Source organism: Hemibagrus wyckioides, linkage group LG14, assembly GCF_019097595.1.
Source record: "Hemibagrus wyckioides isolate EC202008001 linkage group LG14, SWU_Hwy_1.0, whole genome shotgun sequence".
Lineage (NCBI taxonomy): Eukaryota > Metazoa > Chordata > Actinopteri > Siluriformes > Bagridae > Hemibagrus > Hemibagrus wyckioides.
In genome coordinates, this window is record NC_080723.1 from 9,354,793 (window position 1) to 9,378,950 (window position 24,158).

At 43.1% G+C, this 24,158-nt stretch overlaps 1 protein-coding gene across 1 annotated transcript in view; it reads right to left on the reverse strand.

The window, feature by feature from the left end:
* The window catches only part of LOC131365113 (F-box only protein 7-like), an 81,853-nt gene that overhangs the window by 1,699 nt on the left and 55,996 nt on the right, over positions 1 to 24,158 (reverse strand). Inside the window, exons 2-4 of the mRNA XM_058408733.1 lie at positions 1,132 to 1,402; positions 418 to 562; positions 236 to 319 (exon numbers count right to left, since the gene is read on the reverse strand). Coding sequence (XP_058264716.1) covers positions 236 to 319; positions 418 to 562; positions 1,132 to 1,402 — 500 coding nt within the window. The remainder of the gene's footprint in view (positions 1 to 235; positions 320 to 417; positions 563 to 1,131; positions 1,403 to 24,158) is intronic.

The window sequence follows — 24,158 nt, forward strand, 5'->3', positions numbered from 1 at the left end:
TTACTTATAAGAAAGAAAAAAGTCACTTTTATTTGTCACATATACATTACAGCATAGAGAAATACTTTTCTAGGATTGTTAAGAGGCTGGGGACAGAGCACAGGATCAGCCATTATAGCAGAGAGGATTAAGGTCATTACTCTAGGGCTAAAACCCTTGACCTGTCTCGCATGAAGATGAAGACTAATGACATGAGGATATTTTCATTTAATGTAAATAGTGTCATATTCCACACCTGCCCACTCCTTAGTCACATATGCTTCTGGTATTAGGTCCAGCATCCATGAAAATTCTACTACATCAGTAATCTTCAGAGTGGCTGAAGAAGAAAAAAAGACACAATGACAACATCATCAGCTGCAGCTACAAAGAATATTCACACATTAGGTACCTAGGTAATAGCAACAACATGCGTACCATTTATGAAAAGTGTTCGTATCCTCAGCCCGGCAACCACCTGAACCAGGCTGTTCTCACAGAGTGGGTGAGAGTACTGCAGCCTGTAGAGACCCCCTGCTGTACGCCAGCCGCTGGGCATCTCTCCATCTCTGACATCACAAGCCTGCGCGCATCACACAATCAAAACAAATGACGTGTAATTTATACAATCTTTCAGATCTAGGGGAATTTCTGTAGTATTTAATAATACCTTAAAATGTAAAATACAGTTTGTAATATCATTTCTGAAAACTTTAAGATGACATTAAAGATAAATTTAAAAAACTGGAATGAAAATGATTGCTTTGCTGTGTGACTTAAAGCTGCTAGGTGTAGTTGGTTCATATACAAAAGAAATTTGTGTATGTTTTCTAAGACTGCAGAGATGTGCTTAATTTGAATAGAAATTTCACATTTAACGCTAAATGTAAAGAGCAATATGTTGGAGAGGTGATCAGCCAATTAATTAATCTAACAATATAATCAAATTGTATTGGGAGTATACTGGGAGTGTCAAACACTCAAACAACCACCAAGCTTTCTTTGTTTGATGGGTAAAAACAATCATAAAAATAAAAAATCATAAAAATAAACTAAATAAATGAAATTTTAATACTAATATTGTTTTAGGATTATATTTATATTTCTGACTTATGCATTAATGGGTCAGTTGTGTATTGTGTGACCTCTGACCTGTGGCAGGAAGCCGGTTTCCAGCAGTAACACGTGTGCCGCTAACAGCAGGCAGTCTGAGGTGCTGTTGCACTGTGCAGTCTGATACAGCATCTCTAGAGAGTGAGGGACCTCACCTTCCTCAGCTTCAGAGCACAGCATGGGCTTAGGGATGAAGAGGCCCACTGACTCCTCTTCTGTCTTACCTATCTCCATATCAGTTTCTTCAGTCTGGTGTGTACCTAATCCAGTGGGGCTCTGCAATGTGTTCTGCTGATCAGCTGAAATGCTGCTGTTAATGTGAAAGAGAAGCATCTAGGATCAACAACAGCTCAGCCAGAAAGTGAGAGACCACACAAAATTACAGTGTGTGAGATTCAGAGTGTTTACTCGCATTAGTGTGTAAAAATGATTTCCTTATACACACTTATGCAAAAAAGAAGAGTGTTGTATAGTGTAGAGTGGTGTATAGTGTAGAGTGGTGTATACTATAGAGTGGTGTATAGTGTAGAGTGGTGTATAGTGTAGAGTGTTGTATACTATAGAGTGGTGTATAGTGTAGAGTGGTGTATAGTGTAGAGTGGTGTATACTGTAGAGTGGTGTATAGTGTAGAGTGGTGTATAGTGTAGAGTGGTGTATAATGTAGAGTGGTGTATAGTGTAGAGTGGTGTATACTATAGAGTGGTGTATACTATAGAGTGGTGTATAGTGTAGAGTGGTGTATAGTGTAGAGTGGTGTATAATGTAGAGTGGTGTATAGTGTAGAGTGTTGTATACTATAGAGTGGTATATAGTGTAGAGTGGTGTATACTATAGAGTGGTGTATACTGTAGAGTGTTGTATACTATAGAGTGGTATATAGTGTAGAGTGGTGTATACTATAGAGTGGTGTATAGTGTAGAGTGGTGTATACTGTAGAGTGTTGTATACTATAGAGTGGGGTATACTGTAGAGTGTTGTATACTATAGAGTGGTGTATAGTGTAGAGTGGTGTATACTGTAGAGTGTTGTATACTATAGAGTGGTGTATAGTGTAGAGTGGTGTATACTGTAAAGTGTTGTATACTATAGAGTGGTGTATAGTGTAGAGTGGTGTAAAGTGTAGAGTGTTGTAGAGAGTAGAGTGGTGTAGAGTGTAGAGTGGTGTATAGTGTAGAGTGGTGTATACTGTAGAGTGGTGTATACTATAGTGTGGTGTATAGTGTAGAGTGGTGTATACTATAGAGTGGTGTATAGTGTAGAGTGGTGTAGAGAGTAGAGTGGGGTAGAGTGTAGAGTGGTGTATAGTGTAGAGTGGTGTATAGTGTAGAGTGGTGTGAAGTGTAGAGTGGTGTATACTATAGAGTGGTGTATAGTGTAGAGTGGTGTATAGTGTAGAGTGGTGTGAAGTGTAGAGTGGTGTGAAGTGTAGAGTGGTGTATACTATAGAGTGGTGTATAGTGTAGAGTGGTATATAGTGTAGAGTGGTGTATAGTGTAGAGTGGTGTATACTATAGAGTGGTGTATAGTGTAGAGTGGTGTATAGTGTAGAGTGGTGTATACTGTAGAGTGTTGTATACTATAGAGTGGTGTACTATACACTATACACCACTCTACACATTACACCACTCTACACATTACACCACTCTGCACTATACACCACTCTGCACTATACACCACTCTACACATTACACCACTCTACACATTACACAACTCTGCACTATACACCACTCTGCACTATACACCACTCTGCACATTACACCACTCTGCACATTATACCACTCTACACTTCACACCACTCTACACTATACACCACTACACATCATACCACTCTACACTATACACCACTCTACAGTATACACCACTCTACACATTACACCACTCTACACATTATACCACTCTACACTATACACCACTCTACACTATACACCACTCTACACTTCACACCACTCTACACTATACACCACTCTGCACATTATACCACTCTACACTATACACCACTCTACAGTAAACACCACTCTGCACATTACACCACTCTACACAATATACCACTCTACACATTACACCACTCTACACTCTACACGTTACACCACTCTACACCACTCTACACTCTACACCACTCTACACCACTCTGCACATTACACCACTCTGCACATTACACCACTCTACACTATACACCACTCTACACATTACACCACTCTGCACATTACACCACTCTACACTATACACCACTCTACACATTACACCACTCTGCACATTACACCACTCTACACTATACACCACTCTACACCACTCTACACTCTACACCACTCTACACTCTACACCACTCTACACGTTACACCACTCTGCACATTACACCACTCTACACATTATACCACTCTACACATTACACCACTCTACACATTATACCACTCTACACTATACACCACTCTACACTATACACCACTCTACACTATACACCACTCTACACTATACACCACTCTACAGTATACATCACTCTACACATTATACCACTCTACACTCTGCACATTACACCACTCTACACATTATACCACTCTACACTCTGCACATTACACCACTCTACACATTACACCACTCTACACATTATACCACTCTACACATTACACCACTCTACACATTACACCACTCTACACATTATACCACTCTGCACTATACACCACTCTACACTATACACCACTCTACACATTATACCACTCTGCACTATACACCACTCTACAGTATACATCACTCTACACATTATACCACTCTACACTCTGCACATTACACCACTCTACACATTATACCACTCTACACTATACACCACTCTACAGTATACACCACTCTAAACATTACACCACTCTACACATTATACCACTCTACACTTCACACCACTCTACACATTATACCACTCTACACTTCAAACCACTCTACACGTTACACCACTCTACACATTACACCACTCTACACATTACACCACTCTACACTATACACCACTCTGCACTCTACACGTTACACCACTCTGTACATTACACCACTCTACACTATACACCACTCTACACATTACACCACTCTACACATTACACCACTCTGCACTATACACCACTCTGCACTATACACCACTCTGCACTATACACCACTCTACACATTACACCACTCTGCACTATACACCACTCTGCACTATACACCACTCTACACATTACACCACTCTACACTATACACCACTCTACACTATACACCACTCTACACTATACACCACTCTACACTATACACCACTCTACAGTATACACCACTCTGCACATTATACCACTCTACACTATACACCACTCTACACTTCACACCACTCTACACTATACACCACTCTACACTATACACCACTCTACACTATACACCACTCTGGTATAATGTGTAGAGTGGTATAATGTGCAGAGTGGTGTAATGTGCAGAGTGGTGTAATGTGCACTCTACACTATACACCACTCTACACTATACACCACTCTACACATTACACCACTCTACACATTACACCACTCTGCACATTACACCACTCTGCACATTACACCACTCTGCACATTACACCACTCTACAGTATACACCACTCTGCACATTACACCACTCTACACTCTACATGTTACACCACTCTGCACATTACACCACTCTGCACATTACACCACTCTGCACTCTACATGTTAAACCACTCTGCACATTATACCACTCTACACTCTACACGTTACACCACTCTACACATTACACCACTCTGCACATTACACCACTCTGCACATTACACCACTCTGCACATTACACCACTCTGAACATTACACCACTCTGAACATTACACCACTCTGCACTCTACACGTTACACCACTCTGCACATTACACCACTCTACACTCTACACGTTACACCACTCTACACTCTAGACGTTACACCACTCTGCACATTACACCACTCTACACTCTACACGTTACACCACTCTACACTCTAGACGTTACACCACTCTGCACATTACACCACTCTGCACTCTACACGTTACACCACTCTGCACATTACACCACTCTACACTCTACACGTTACACCACTCTACACTCTACACGTTACACCACTCTGCACATTACACCACTCTACACTCTGCACATTACACCACTCTGCACATTACACCACTCTACACTATACACCACTCTACACTATACACCACTCTACACTATACACCACTCTACACTATACACCACTCTGCACGTTACACCACTCTGCACATTACACCACTCTGCACATTACACCACTCTGCACATTACACCACTCTACACTCTACACGTTACACCACTCTGCACATTACACCACTCTACACTATACACCACTCTACACTATACACCACTCTGCACATTACACCACTCTGCACATTACACCACTCTGCACATTACACCACTCTGCACATTACACCACTCTGCACATTACACCACTCTACACTATACACCACTCTACACTATACACCACTCTGCACGTTACACCACTCTGCACATTACACCACTCTACACATTACACCACTCTGCACATTACACCACTCTACACTCTACACGTTACACCACTCTGCACATTACACCACTCTACACTATACACCACTCTACACTATACACCACTCTACACTATACACCACTCTGCACATTACACCACTCTGCACATTACACCACTCTGCACATTACACCACTCTGCACATTACACCACTCTACACTATACACCACTCTACACATTACACCACTCTACACATTACACCACTCTACACATTACACCACTCTGCACATTACACCACTCTACACTATACACCACTCTACACTATACACCACTCTACACTATACACCACTCTACACATTACACCACTCTACACATTACACCACTCTACACATTACACCACTCTACACATTATACCACGCTGCACATTATACCACCATACACATTACACCACTCTACACTCTACACCACTCTACACATTACACCACTCTACACTATACACCACTCTACACTATACACCACTCTGCACATTACACCACTCTGCACATTACACCACTCTACACATTACACCACTCTACACATTATACCACTCTACACATTATACCACTCTACACTATACACCACTCTACACTTCACACCACTCTACACTATACACCACTCTACACTATACACCACTCTACACTATACACCACTCTGGTATAATGTGTAGAGTGGTATAATGTGCAGAGTGGTGTAATGTGCAGAGTGGTGTAATGTGCACTCTACACTATACACCACTCTACACTATACACCACTCTACACATTACACCACTCTACACATTACACCACTCTGCACATTACACCACTCTGCACATTACACCACTCTACAGTATACACCACTCTGCACATTACACCACTCTACAGTATACACCACTCTGCACATTACACCACTCTACACTCTACATGTTACACCACTCTGCACATTACACCACTCTGCACATTACACCACTCTGCACTCTACATGTTAAACCACTCTGCACATTATACCACTCTACACTCTGCACATTACACCACTCTGCACTCTACATGTTAAACCACTCTGCACATTATACCACTCTACACTCTGCACATTACACCACTCTGCACATTACACCACTCTGAACATTACACCACTCTGAACATTACACCACTCTGCACTCTACACGTTACACCACTCTGCACATTACACCACTCTACACTCTACACGTTACACCACTCTACACTCTAGACGTTACACCACTCTGCACATTACACCACTCTGCACTCTACACGTTACACCACTCTGCACATTACACCACTCTACACTCTACACGTTACACCACTCTACACTCTACACGTTACACCACTCTGCACATTACACCACTCTACACTCTGCACATTACACCACTCTGCACATTACACCACTCTGCACATTACACCACTCTACACTATACACCACTCTACACTATACACCACTCTACACTATACACCACTCTACACTATACACCACTCTGCACGTTACACCACTCTGCACATTACACCACTCTACACATTACACCACTCTGCACATTACACCACTCTACACTCTACACGTTACACCACTCTGCACATTACACCACTCTACACTATACACCACTCTACACTATACACCACTCTACACTATACACCACTCTGCACATTACACCACTCTGCACATTACACCACTCTGCACATTACACCACTCTACACTATACACCACTCTACACTATACACCACTCTACACTATACACCACTCTACAGTATACACCACTCTGCACGTTACACCACTCTGCACATTACACCACTCTGCACATTACACCACTCTGCACATTACACCACTCTACACTCTACACGTTACACCACTCTGCACATTACACCACTCTACACTATACACCACTCTACACTATACACCACTCTACACTATACACCACTCTGCACATTACACCACTCTGCACATTACACCACTCTGCACATTACACCACTCTGCACATTACACCACTCTACACTATACACCACTCTACACTATACACCACTCTACACATTACACCACTCTACACATTACACCACTCTACACATTACACCACTCTGCACATTACACCACTCTACACTATACACCACTCTACACTATACACCACTCTACACATTACACCACTCTACACATTACACCACTCTACACATTACACCACTCTACACTATACACCACTCTGCACATTATACCACTCTACACATTATACCACTCTACACATTATACCACTCTACACATTACACCACTCTACAGTATACACCACTCTACACATTACACCACTCTACACTATACACCACTCTACACATTACACCACTCTACACATTACACCACTCTACAGTATACACCACTCTGCACATTACACCACTCTACAGTATACACCACTCTACACATTACACCACTCTACACTCTACATGTTACACCACTCTGCACATTACACCACTCTACACTCTACACCACTCTACACTCTACACCACTCTGCACATTACACCACTCTGCACTCTACACGTTACACCACTCTGCACGTTACACCACTCTGCACATTACACCACTCTGCACATTACACCACTCTGCACATTACACCACTCTGCACATTACACCACTCTGCACTCTACACGTTACACCACTCTGCACATTACACCACTCTACACTCTACACGTTACACCACTCTACACTCTACACGTTACACCACTCTGCACATTACACCACTCTACACTCTACACGTTACACCACTCTACACTCTACACGTTACACCACTCTGCACATTACACCACTCTACACTCTGCACATTACACCACTCTGCACATTACACCACTCTGCACGTTACACCACTCTGCACGTTACACCACTCTACACGTTACACCACTCTACACGTTACACCACTCTGCACGTTACACCACTCTGCACATTACACCACTCTGCACATTACACCAGTCTACACTCTACACCACTCTACACTCTACACCACTCTACACTCTACACCACTCTACACATTACACCACTCTGCACATTACACCACTCTACACTATACACCACTCTGCACATTACACCACTCTGCACATTACACCACTCTGCACATTACACCACTCTACACTATACACCACTCTACACTATACACCACTCTGCACATTACACCACTCTACACATTACACCACTCTACACATTATACACCACTCTACACTATACACCACTCTACACTATACACCACTCTACACTATACACCACTCTACAGTATACACCACTCTACACATTACACCACTCTACACATTACACCACTCTACAGTATACACCACTCTGCACATTACACCACTCTACACTATACACCACTCTACACATTACACCACTCTACACATTACACCACTCTACAGTATACACCACTCTGCACATTACACCACTCTGCACTATACACCACTCTACACATTACACCACTCTACACATTACACCACTCTACACATTACACCACTCTACACTATACATCACTCTACACTATACACCACTCTACACTATACACCACTCTACACATTACACCACTCTACACATTACACCACTCTACACATTACACCACTCTACACTATACACCACTCTACACTATACACCACTCTACACATTATACCACGCTGCACATTATACCACCATACACATTACACCACTCTACACTCTACACCACTCTACACATTACACCACTCTACACTATACACCACTCTACACATTACACCACTCTGCACATTACACCACTCTGCACATTACACCACTCTACACATTACACCACTCTACACATTACACCACTCTACACTCTACACCACTCTACACTCTACACCACTCTACACATTACACCACTCTACACTATACACCACCATACACATTACACCACTCTACACTCTACACCACTCTACAGATTACACCACTCTACACATTACACCACTCTACACATTACACCACTCTACACTATACACCACTCTACACATTACACCACTCTGCACATTACACCACTCTGCACATTACACCACTCTACACTATACACCACTCTACACATTATACCACTCTACACATTATACCACTCTACACTGTACACCACTCTACACATTACACCACTCTACACTCTACAATCTACACGTTACACAACTCTGCACATTATACCACTCTACAGTATACATCACTCTACACATTATACCACTCTACACTCTGCACATTACACCACTCTACACATTATACCACTCTACACTCTACACATTACACCACTCTACACATTATACCACTCTACACATTATACCACTCTACACTATACACCACTCTACACTATACACCACTCTACACTATACACCACTCTACACTTCACACCACTCTACACTATACACCACTCTACACTGTACACCACTACATTACACCACTCTCATTACACCACTCTACACATTATACCACTCTACACTCTACACATTACACCACTCTACACTATACACCACTCTACACATTACACCACTCTACACATTACACCACTCTACACATTACACCACTCTGCACATTACACCACTCTACACTATACACCACTCTACACTATACACCACTCTACACATTACACCACTCTACACATTATACCACTCTACACTTCACACCACTCTACACTATACACCACTCTACACTATACACCACTCTGCACATTACACCACTCTGCACATTATACCACTCTGCACATTACACCACTCTACACATTACACCACTCTACACATTACACCACTCTACACTATACACCACTCTACACTATACACCACTCTACACATTACACCACTCTACACATTACACCACTCTGCACATTACACCACTCTGCACATTACACCACTCTGCACATTACACCACTCTGCACATTACACCACTCTGCACATTACACCACTCTGCACGTTACACCACTCTGCACGTTACACCACTCTGCACATTACACCACTCTACACTATACACCACTCTACACATTACACCACTCTGCACATTACACCACTCTGCACATTACACCACTCTGCACGTTACACCACTCTGCACGTTACACCACTCTACACGTTACACCACTCTACACGTTACACCACTCTACACGTTACACCACTCTACACTACACACAACTCTACACTACACACCACTCTACACTACACACCACTCTACACATTATACCACGCTGCACATTATACCACTATACACATTACACCACTCTACACTATACACCACTCTACACAATACACCACTCTACACATTACACCACTCTACACGTTACACCACTCTACACGTTACACCACTCTACACGTTACACCACTCTACACATTACACCACTCTACACGTTACACCACTCTACACGTTACACCACTCTGCACATTACACCACTCTACACATTACACCACTCTACACATTACACCACTCTACACTCTACACCACTCTACACAATACACCACTCTACACATTACACCACTCTACACTTCACACCACTCTACACTGTACACCACTCTACACATTACACCACTCTACACATTACACCACTCTGCACATTACACCACTCTACACTATACACCACTCTACACATTGCACCACTCTACACATTACACGACTCTGCACATTACACCACTCTACACATTACACCACTCTACACATTACACCACTCTACACATTACACCACTCTACATATTACACGTTACACCACTCTGCACATTACACCACTCTGCACATTACACCACTCTGCACATTACACCACTCTGCACTCTACACGTTACACCACTCTGCACATTACACCACTCTACACTATACACCACTCTACACATTACACCACTCTACATATTACACGTTACACCACTCTGCACATTACACCACTCTGCACATTACACCACTCTGCACATTACACCACTCTACACTCTACATGTTACACCACTCTGCACATTACACCACTCTACACTCTACACCACTCTACACTCTACACATTACACCACTCTACACATTACACCACTCTACACATTACACGACTCTGCACATTACACCACTCTACACATTACACCACTCTACACATTACACCACTCTACACTCTACACCTCTCTACACATTACACCACTCTACACTATACACCACTCTACACATTACACCACTCTACACTATACACCACTCTACACATTACACCACTATACACATTACACCACTCTACACATTACACCACTCTACACATTACACCACTCTGCACTATACACCACTCTACACATTACACCACTCTGCACTATACACCACTCTGCACTATACACCACTCTGCACTATACACCACTCTGCACTATACACCACTCTACACATTACACCACTCTACAGTATACACCACTCTGCACATTACACCACTCTACAGTATACACCACTCTACACATTACACCACTCTACAGTATACACCACTCTGCACATTACACCACTCTACAGTATACACCACTCTACAGTATACACCACTCTGCACATTACACCACTCTACAGTATACACCACTCTACACATTACACCACTCTACAGTATACACCACTCTACAGTATACACCACTCTGCACATTACACCACTCTGCACATTACACCACTCTACAGTATACACCACTCTGCACATTACACCACTCTACACATTATACCACTCTGCACTCTACACGTTACACCACTCTGCACTTCACACCACTCTACACTATACACCACTCTACAGTATACACCACTCTGCACATTACACCACTCTACACATTATACCACTCTACACTTCACACCACTCTACACCACTCTACACATTATACCACTCTACAGTATACATCACTCTACACATTATACCACTCTACACATTATACCACTCTACACTATACACCACTCTACACTATACACCACTCTACACATTATACCACTCTACAGTATACACCACTCTACACTCTGCACATTACACCACTCTGCACATTATACCACTCTACACATTATACCACTCTACACTCTGCACATTACACCACTCTACACATTACACCACTCTACACATTACACCACTCTACACGTTACACCACTCTACACTTCACACCACTCTACACTGTACACCACTCTACACATTACACCACTCTACACATTACACCACTCTACACATTACACCACTCTACACATTACACCACTCTACACATTATACCACTCTACACTATACACCACTCTACACTTCACACCACTCTACACTATACACCACTCTACACTTCACACCACTCTACACTATACACCACTCTACACTTCACACCACTCTACACTATACACCACTCTACACTATACACCACTCTGCACATTACACCACTCTACACATTACACCACTCTACACTCTACACGTTACACCTCTCTGCACATTACACCACTCTACACTATACACCACTCTACACCACTCTACACCACTCTACACATTACACCACTCTACACATTACACCACTCTACACATTACACCACTCTACACTCTACACCACTCTACACTCTACACCACTCTACACATTACACCACTCTACACGTTACACCACTCTACACATTACACCACTCTGCACATTATACCACTCTACACGTTACACCACTCTACACTATACACCACTCTGCACTATACACCACTCTGCACTATACACCACTCTACACATTACACCACTCTACACTATACACCACTCTGCACTATACACCACTCTGCACATTACACCACTCAACACTATACACCACTCTACACTATACACCACTCTGCACATTACACCACTCTACACGTTACACCACTCTGCACGTTACACCACTCTGCACGTTACACCACTCTGCACATTACACCACTCTGACCTATACACCACTCTGAACTATACACCACTCTGCACTATACACCACTCTGAACTATACACCACTCTGCACTCTACACCACTCTGCACATTACACCACTCTACACATTACACCACTCTACACATTACACCACTCTACACATTACACCACTCTACACATTACACCACTCTGCACATTATACCACTCTACACATTACACCACTCTACACATTACACCACTCTACACATTATACCACTCTACACTATACACCACTATACACCACTCTACACCACTCTACACGTTACACCACTCTGCACATTATACCACTCTACACTATACATCACTCTACACATTATACCACTCTACACCACTCTACACGTTACACCACTCTGCACGTTACACCACTCTACACTCTACACCACTCTACACTCTACACCACTCTACACTATACAACACTCTGCACTATACACCACTCTACACATTACACCACTCTGCACTATACACCACTCTGCACGATACACCACTCTACACTATACACCACTCTACACTATACACCACTCTACACATTACACCACTCTACACATTACACCACTCTACACATTACACCACTCTGCACATTACACCACTCTGCACATTACACCATTCTGCACTATACACCACTCTACACATTACACCACTCTGCACATTACACCACTCTGCACATTACACCACTCTGCACATTACACCATTCTGCACTATACACCACTCTACACATTAAACCACTCTACAGTATACACCACTCTGCACATTACACCACTCTACAGTATACACCACTCTGCACATTACACCACTCTGCACATTACACCACTCTGCACATTACACCACTCTGCACATTACACCATTCTGCACTATACACCACTCTACACATTAAACCACTCTGCACATTACACCACTCTACACATTACACCATTCTGCACTATACACCACTCTACAGTATACACCACTCTGCACATTACACCACTCTGCACATTACACCACTCTGCACATTACACCACTCTGCACATTACACCATTCTGCACTATACACCATTCTGCACTATACACCACTCTACAGTATACACCACTCTGCACATTACACCACTCTGCACATTACACCACTCTGCACATTACACCACTCTGCACATTATACCACTCTACACATCACACCACTCTACACTATACACCACTCTACAGTATACACCACTCTGCACATTACACCACTCTACACTATACCCCACTCTACACTATACATCACTCTGCACATTATACCACTCTACACTATACACCACTCTACACTATACCCCACTCTACACTATACACCACTCTGCACATTATACCACTCTACACTTCACACCACTCTACACATTATACCACTCTACACTATACACCACTCTACAGTATACACCACTCTGCACATTATACCACTCTACACTATACACCACTCTACACATTATACCACTCTACAGTATACATCACTCTGCACATTATACCACTCTACACATCATACCACTCTACACTATACACCACTCTACACATTACACCACTCTACAGTAAACATCACTCTACACATTATACCACTCTACACTATACACCACTCTACAGTATACACCACTCTAAACATTATACCACTCTACACATTATACCACTCTACACATTATACCACTCTACACTCTACACGTTACACCACTCTACACTCTGCACATTACACCACTCTACACTCTGCACATTACACCACTCTACACATTACACCACTCTGCACTCTACACCACTCTGCACTCTACACCACTCTGCATTCTACACCACTCTACACCACTCTACACTCTACACCACTCTACACTCTACACCACTCTGCACGTTACACCACTCTGCACGTTACACCACTCTACACATTACACCACTCTACACATTACACCACTCTGCACTATAAACCACTGTACACTATACACCACTCTACACATTATACCACTCTGCACTATAAACCACTGTACACTATACACCACTCTACACATTATACCACTCTACACTCTGCACATTACACCACTCTACACGTTACACCACTCTGCACATTACACCACTCTACACTCTACACGTTACACCACTCTGCACATTACACCACTCTACACATTACACCACTCTACAGTATACACCACTCTGCACATTACACCACTCTGCACATTACACCACTCTACACTCTACACGTTACACCACTCTGCACATTACACCACTCTACACTCTACACGTTACACCACTCTGCACATTACACCACTCTGCACATTACACCACTCTACACTCTACACGTTACACCACTCTGCACATTACACCACTCTGCACATTATACCACGCTGCACATTATACCACCATACACATTACACCACTCTACACGTTACACCACTCTACACATTACACCACTCTACACATTACACCACTCTGCACATTACACCACTCTACACATTACACCACTCTGCACATTATACCACTCTGCACTATAAACCACTGTACACTATACACCACTCTGCACATTACACCACTCTACACTCTACACGTTACACCACTCTGCACATTACACCACTCTACACTCTACACGTTACACCACTCTGCACATTACACCACTCTACACTCTACACGTTACACCACTCTACACATTACACGACTCTGCACATTACACCACTCAACACTATACACCACTCTACACGTTACACCACTCTGCACGTTACACCACTCTGCACGTTACACCACTCTATACTCTACACATTACACCACTCTGCACATTACACCACTCTATACTCTACACATTACACCACTCTGCACGTTACACCACTCTATACTCTACACATTACACCACTCTGCACATTACACCACTCTACACATTACACCACTCTACACATTACACCACTCTACACATTACACCACTCTACACTATACACCACTCTACACGTTACACCACTCTACACGTTACACCACTCTACACGTTACACCACTCTACACGTTACACCACTCTACACTATACACCACTCTACACTATACACCACTCTGCACATTACACCACTCTACACTATTCACCACTCTACACATTACACCACTCTACACATTACACCACTCTGCACATTATAGCACTCTGCACATTACACCACTCTACACTATACACCACTCTGCACATTATAGCACTCTGCACATTACACCACTCTACACATTACACCACTCTACACATTACACCACTCTACACTATACACCACTCTACACTATACACCACTCTGCACATTATAGCACTCTGCACATTACACCACTCTACACATTACACCACTCTACACATTACACCACTCTACACTATACACCACTCTACACTATACACCACTCTACACATTACACCACTCTACACTATACACCACTCTACACTATACACCACTCTACACATTACACCACTCTACACATTACACCACTCTGCACATTACACCACTCTGCACATTACACCACTCTACACATTACACCACTCTACACATTACACCACTCTACACATTACACCACTCTACACATTACACCACTCTACACATTACACCACTCTGCACATTACACCACTCTACACATTACACCACTCTACACATTACACCACTCTACACATTACACCACTCTGCACATTACACCACTCTGCACATTACACCACTCTGCACATTACACCACTCTGCACATTATACCACTCTGCACATTACACCACTCTACACATTACACCACTCTACACATTACACCACTCTACACTATACACCACTCTACACTATACACCACTCTACACATTACACCACTCTACACATTACACCACTCTACACATTACACCACTCTACACTATACACCACTCTACACATTACACCACTCTACACATTATACCACTCTACACTATACACCACTCTACACATTACACCACTCTGCACATTACACCACTCTACACATTACACCACTCTGCACATTACACCACTCTACACATTACACCACTCTACACTATACACCACTCTACACATTACACCACTCTGCACATTACACCACTCTGCACATTACACCACTCTACACTATACACCACTCTACACATTACACCACTCTGCACATTACACCACTCTGCACATTACACCACTCTACACATTACACCACTCTACAGTATACACCACTCTGCACGTTACACCACTCTACATTATACACCACTCTGCACATTACACCACTCTGCACATTACACCACTCTGCACATTACACCACTCTGCACATTACACCACTCTACACATTACACCACTCTACACTACACACCACTCTACACATTATACCACGCTGCACATTATACCACTATACATATTACACCACTCTACACTATACACCACTCTACACATTATACCACGCTGCACATTATACCACTATACACATTACACCACTCTACACTCTACACCACTCTACACAATACACCACTCTACACATTACACCACTCTACACGTTACACCACTCTACACGTTACACCACTCTACACGTTACACCACTCTGCACGTTACACCACTCTGCACGTTACACCACTCTACACGTTACACCACTCTACACGTTACACCACTCTACACATTACACCACTCTGCACATTACACCACTCTGCACATTACACCACTCTACACTATACACCACTCTACACTATACACCACTCTGCACATTACACCACTCTACACATTACACGACTCTGCACATTACACCACTCTACACTCTGCACATTACACCACTCTACACATTACACCACTCTACACATTACACCACTCTACACATTACACCACTCTGCACATTACACCACTCTGCACATTACACCACTCTGCACTCTACACATTACACCACTCTGCACATTACACCAGTCTACACTATACACCACTCTGCACATTACACCACTCTGCACATTACACCACTCTACACCACTCTGCACTATACACCACTCTGCACTATACACCACTCTGCACTATACACCACTCTGCACATTACACCACTCTACAGTATACACCACTCTACACATTACACCACTCTGCACATTACACCACTCTGCACATTACACCACTCTACACTTCACACCACTCTACACTATACACCACTCTACAGTATACACCACTCTGCACATTACACCACTCTGCACATTACACCACTCTGCACATTACACCACTCTACAGTATACACCACTCTACACATTACACCACTCTGCACATTACACCACTCTACAGTATACACCACTCTGCACATTACACCACTCTACAGTATACACCACTCTGCACATTACACCACTCTACAGTATACACCACTCTGCACGTTACACCACTCTACATTATACACCACTCTGCACATTACACCACTCTGCACATTACACCACTCTGCACATTACACCACTCTGCACATTACACCACTCTACACTATACACCACTCTACAGTATACACCACTCTGCACATTACACCACTCTACACATTATACCACTCTACACTTCACACCACTCTACACTATACACCACTCTACAGTATACACCACTCTACACATTACACCACTCTACACATTATACCACTCTACACTATACACCACTCTACACTTCACACCACTCTACACTATACACCACTCTACACATTATACCACTCTACAGTATACATCACTCTACACATTATACCACTCTACACTCTGCACATTACACCACTCTACACATTATACCACTCTACACATTATACCACTCAGTATACATCACTCTACACATTATACCACTCTACACTCTGCACATTACACCACTCTACACTATGCACCACTCTACACTATACACCACTCTACACGTTACACCACTCTACACGTTACACCACTCTGCACATTACACCACTCTACACGTTACACCACTCTACACATTACACCACTCTACACATTACACCACTCTGCACATTACACCACTCTGCACATTACACCACTCTGCACATTACACCACTCTGCACATTACACCACTCTACACATTATACCACTCTACACTTTACACCACTCTACACATTACACCACTCTACACTCTACACGTTACACCACTCTGCACATTACACCACTCTACACTCTACACGTTACACCACTCTACACTATACACCACTCTACACCACTCTACACCACTCTACACGTTACACGACTCTGCACATTACACCACTCTACACATTACACCACTCTACACTCTACACCACTCTACACTCTACACCACTCTGCACATTACACCACTCTGCACATTACACCACTCTGCACATTACACCACTCTGCACATTACACCACTCTACACATTACACCACTCTGCACATTACACCACTCTACACTATACACCACTCTGCACATTACACCACTCTGCACATTACACCACTCTGCACATTACACCACTCAACACTATACACCACTCTACACGTTACACCACTCTGCACGTTACACCACTCTGCACGTTACACCACTCTGCACGTTACACCACTCTACACATTACACCACTCTACACTATATACCACTCTACACGTTACACCACTCTGCACGTTACACCACTCTGCACGTTACACCACTCTACACATTACACCACTCTACACTATATACCACTCTACACATTACACCAGTCTGCACTATACACCACTCTGCACTATACACCACTCTGCATTATACACCACTCTGCACTATACACCACTCTACACATTACACCACTCTACACATTACACCACTCTACAGTATACACCACTCTGCACATTACACCACTCTACACTATACACCACTCTGCACATTACACCACTCTACACTATACACCACTCTGCACTATACACCACTCTGCACATTACACCACTCTACACTATACACCACTCTGCACATTACACCACTCTACAGTATACACCACTCTACACTTACACCACTCTACACTATACACCACTCTGCACTATACACCACTCTGCACTATACACCACTCTACACCTTACACCACTCTACACATTACACCACTCTGCACATTATACCACTCTACACATTACACCACTCTACACATTACACCACTCTACACATTACACCACTCTACACATTACACCACTCTACACATTACACCACTCTACACATTACACCACTCTACACATTACACCACTCTGCACTATACACCACTCTACACATTACACCACTCTACAGTATATACCACTCTACACATTACACCACTCTACAGTATACACCACTCTACACGTTACACCACTCTACACATTACACCACTCTGCACGTTACAACACTCTGCACGATACACCACTGTACACTCTACACGTTACACCACTCTACACGTTACATCACTCTACACGTTACACCACTCTACACTCTACACCACTCTACACGTTACACCACTCTACACGTTACACCACTCTACACTCTACACCACTCTACACGTTACACCACTCTACACGTTACACCACTCTGCACGTTACACCACTCTGCACATTACACCACTCTGCACATTACACCACTCTACACATTACACCACTCTACACATTACACCACTCTACACATTACACCACTCTGCACATTACACCACTCTACACATTACACCACTCTACACATTACACCACTCTACACATTACACCACTCTACACATTACACCACTCTACACATTACACCACTCTACACTATACACCACTCTACACGTTACACCACTCTACACGTTACAGCACTCTACACGTTACACCACTCTACACGTTACACCACTCTGCCCATTACACCACTCTGCACATTACACCACTCTGCACATTACACCACTCTGCACATTACACCACTCTACACTATACACCACTCTACACGTTACACCACTCTACACATTACACCACTCTGCACATTACACCACTCTACACATTACACCATTCTGCACTATACACCACTCTACAGTATACACCACTCTGCACATTACACCACTCTGCACATTACACCACTCTGCACATTACACCATTCTGCACTATACACCACTCTACAGTATACACCACTCTGCACATTACACCACTCTGCACATTACACCACTCTGCACATTACACCACTCTGCACATTACACCATTCTGCACTATACACCACTCTACAGTATACACCACTCTGCACATTACACCACTCTGCACATTATACCACTCTACACATCACACCACTCTACACTATACACCACTCTACAGTATACACCACTCTGCACATTACACCACTCTGCACATTATACCACTCTACACTTCACACCACTCTACACATTATACCACTCTACACTATACCCCACTCTACACTATACATCACTCTGCACATTATACCACTCTACACATTATACACCACTCTACACTATACACCACTCTACACTATACACCACTCTACACATTACACCACTCTACACTATACACCACTCTACACTATACACCACTCTACACTATACACCACTCTACACTATACACCACTCTGCACATTATACCACTCTACACTATACACCACTCTACAGTAAACAACACTCTGCACATTACACCACTCTATACAATATACCACTCTACACGTTACACCACTCTACACTCTGCACATTACACCACTCTACACATTACACCACTCTGCACATTACACCACTCTACACTATACACCACTCTACACTCTACACCACTCTACACTCTACACCACTCTATACTCTACACCACTCTACACTCTACACCACTCTACACTCTACACCACTCTACACTCTACACCACTCTGCACATTACACCACTCTACACATTACACCACTCTACACATTACACCACTCTACACATTACACCACTCTGCACTATAAACCACTGTACACTATACACCACTCTACACATTATACCACTCTACACTCTGCACATTACACCACTCTACACGTTACACCACTCTGCACATTACACCACTCTACACTCTACACGTTACACCACTCTGCACATTACACCACTCTACACTCTACACGTTACACCACTCTGCACATTACACCACTCTACACGTTACACCACTCTGCACATTACACCACTCTACACTCTACACGTTACACCACTCTGCACATTACACCACTCTACACTCTACACGTTACACCACTCTGCACATTACACCACTCTGCACATTACACCACTCTGCACATTACACCACTCTACACTCTACACGTTACACCACTCTGCACATGACACCACTCTACACTCTACACGTTACACCACTCTGCACATTACACCACTCTACACATTACACCACTCTACACTCTACACATTACACCACTCTGCACATTACACCACTCTACACATTACACCACTCTGCACATTACACCACTCTACACATTACACCACTCTACACGTTACACCACTCTACACGTTACACCACTCTACACGTTACACCACTCTGCACGTTACACCACTCTACACTATACACCACTCTACACTATACACCACTCTACACATTACACCACTCTGCACGTTACACCACTCTGCACGTTACACCACTCTGCACGTTACACCACTCTGCACGTTACACCACTCTGCACGTTACACCACTCTACACTATACACCACTCTACACATTACACCACTCTACACATTACACGACTCTGCACATTACACCACTCTACACTATACACCACTCTACACATTACACGACTCTGCACATTACACCACTCTACACTATACACCACTCTGCACATTACACCACTCTACACATTACACGACTCTGCACATTACACCACTCTACACTATACACCACTCTACACTATACACCACTCTACACATTACACCACTCTACACATTACACCACTCTACACATTACACCACTCTACACATTACACCACTCTGCACTATACACCACTCTACACATTACACCACTCTACACATTACACCACTCTACAGTATACACCACTCTGCACATTACACCACTCTACACATTACACCACTCTACACATTACACCACTCTGCACATTACACCACTCTACACATTACACCACTCTACACATTACACCACTCTGCACTATACACCACTCTACACATTACACCACTCTACACATTACACCACTCTACAGTATACACCACTCTGCACATTACACCACTCTACACATTACACCACTCTACACATTACACCACTCTGCACTATACACCACTCTGCACTATACACCACTCTGCACTATACACCACTCTACACATTACACCACTCTACACTATACACCACTCTGCACTATACACCACTCTGCACATTACACCACTCTACACTATACACCACTCTGCACTATACACCACTCTGCACTATACACCACTCTGCACTATACACCACTCTACACATTACACCACTCTACAGTATACACCACTCTACACTATACACCACTCTGCACTATACACCACTCTACACTATACACCACTCTACACTATACACCACTCTGCACTATACACCACTCTGCACTATACACCACTCTGCACATTACACCACTCTACACATTACACCACTCTACACATTACACCACTCTACACATTACACCACTCTACACATTACACCACTCTACACATTACACCACTCTACAGTATACACCACTCTGCACATTACACCACTCTGCACATTACACCACTCTACAGTATACAGCACTCTACACATTACACCACTCTGCACATTACACCACTCTGCACATTACACCACTCTGCACATTACACCACTCTACACATTACACCACTCTACACATTATACCACTCTACACATTACACCACTCTACACATTACACCACTCTACACATTATACCAC